Below are 2,010 nucleotides of genomic sequence, written 5' to 3' on the forward strand. Positions count from 1 at the left end.
AAACAATTTCAATCAACACATTTTGGGAACTATGTCATGGGAAAAAGATGTGGTGTTGACTATAATACACCAGTCTAGACTCTTGGAACTCACAGTCTGCAGAGTTCCATGGAGGGGGTCACTGCACATGCGACAAGGCCGTTAAGTGGCAGCCGGCATCTGCAGCAGCTCACTTGCTGCCTTTTCTCCCCAGCTCCATTTTTGTTCCCACCCCACATTGTGTTGGGCACAAGGGAAGCATGTTCAGAAAACCAGTTTCAGTAGTGTTAAAAGTTTGACAGCATTCTGAAATGTCAGTGGTTATTGTTGATGCCATGGTCTTTGCACAGAAAGCCTGTTTTAATAAACAACAAAAACACTGAGTATTTCGTAACTCAGTCCCAGTCCACACATGCTGAGGGATAAAAAATAGTTTTGCTATAGTAGTATTCATTAAACATTTGTGTATGTTTTTAATTCTTTGATTTTTGTAGACTCTATCAGAAGTAAACAGACATCTGATTAGGGTCCAAAATGTAGTCCAGCTTCGTTGCCCAGATGAGGAAATATGTTTCTCTTCAAGGTAAGTAGCAGTCTTCTTAGCTGCAGACTCTGTAAAAGCTGTGACTCTTGCTCATCTTGTGTCCTTGGTATTTATTATAAATTGTTGCTCTGAACAAAAACGTCACACACCTGTCTGCAATAGTGTAAAGTACTGCACCATGACTGCAGTCCTGGCAGCTTCTGGGTAAAATGGGAGAAAAGAAATGGTCTCTAGAGCCCGGGAGATGGCTCAGTGGAATAAGTGCTTGTCTGGCAAGTGCAAGGTCCTGAGTTCGATCCCTGATACCACCAAAAAAAAAAAAAAAAGGAAAAGAAAAAAGAAATGGTCTCTATCAAGACCAAACTCCTGAACCTCTATGGGCTGGTTAGTTTCCGCCCCCCTGAGATAAGATCCAAGTGTTGTGGATTTCACATGAATGATCTACTTAACTGTGAGGAGGGAACCCATTTATTAGCCTCAGATAGTTGTTGACCATAGTAGTAAAAATGACCTCGCTGTATCTAGTTTGCACAGGGCTCAGAATAGTGCAGGAACAAAAAGCCAGGCGCCAACACCTCAAAATGAGGGCCCCATGCTTCCCGCAGAGCAAACATGGACATGTTTTTCTGCAAAGGGTCAGAGAGTAAATCTTTAAGATTTTCTGGCCAAATGATCTCTGTGACAGCAGCCTACCTTTGCTGTTGTAATCACAAACACAGCTCATATGTGATACAGAAGAAATAATACACTATTCATAAACAATATGATGCATAAGTGAACAAGTGCAGCTGTGTCAATAAAATTTCATTTACAGAATCAGGTGTTACACCACAGCTTGCTGATATCTGCTTTAGTAAACTGCCAAAGTACATTTTCATTCCTAATGGCAAAGAATGACTTCACATATAGCATCCAAATGGAGGGAAATTAACTCCTTTAACTCGTCCAACTGCACTAAAGATATATACATGAAAACCGAATTACAGCATCACTTGTCACACTGTCCAAGCTTTTTGTTTTCTTTTTTTGCACTGTTTCTGTTTACTAGCAGCCAAAGAGGGAACCTGAGAGAAATTAGTCAGAAGTTGCTTAGAAGCAAGTGATTTTAAACACACTGGTATGGTAGGAGGCATGCTAAGAATTATTCTAGCTTCTGAACATTGTTCTACCTTTGTATTCCTTCTATAACATTTGTCCTTTCTTCATGTGAATCTGAGTTCCTATTCCATTTTCCCTCTATCTGTAGCACTTCTAGCATTTTTTGTAAGGCAGGCCTACGAGCAGCAAGCTTTCTTTTTGAGGAATTATTTTTCCTTCACATTGGAAGGAAAATTTTGCTGGCTACAGAATTCCAGACTTTGTTTTTCTTTCAATTATCTCAAAACTTTATTTTACTCTACTCTGTTCTTGCTCCAGTGGTTCTCAAGTGAAGCTCAATGTAGCTGTTACCACCAGACTGTGTTTATTGTAGTTTCCAGTAACAGGTT

At 40.0% G+C, this 2,010-nt stretch overlaps 1 protein-coding gene across 1 annotated transcript in view; it reads left to right on the forward strand.

The window, feature by feature from the left end:
- The window catches only part of Ect2l (epithelial cell transforming 2 like), a 110,950-nt gene that overhangs the window by 96,019 nt on the left and 12,921 nt on the right, over window positions 1-2,010 (forward strand). The window contains exon 19 of the mRNA XM_004628582.2: window positions 474-562. Within this exon, the coding sequence (XP_004628639.1) occupies window positions 474-562 (89 nt within the window). The remainder of the gene's footprint in view (window positions 1-473; window positions 563-2,010) is intronic.

This window comes from Octodon degus, unplaced genomic scaffold, assembly GCF_000260255.1.
Source record: "Octodon degus isolate 3935 unplaced genomic scaffold, OctDeg1.0 scaffold00024, whole genome shotgun sequence".
In the NCBI taxonomy this organism is placed as follows: domain Eukaryota; kingdom Metazoa; phylum Chordata; class Mammalia; order Rodentia; family Octodontidae; genus Octodon; species Octodon degus.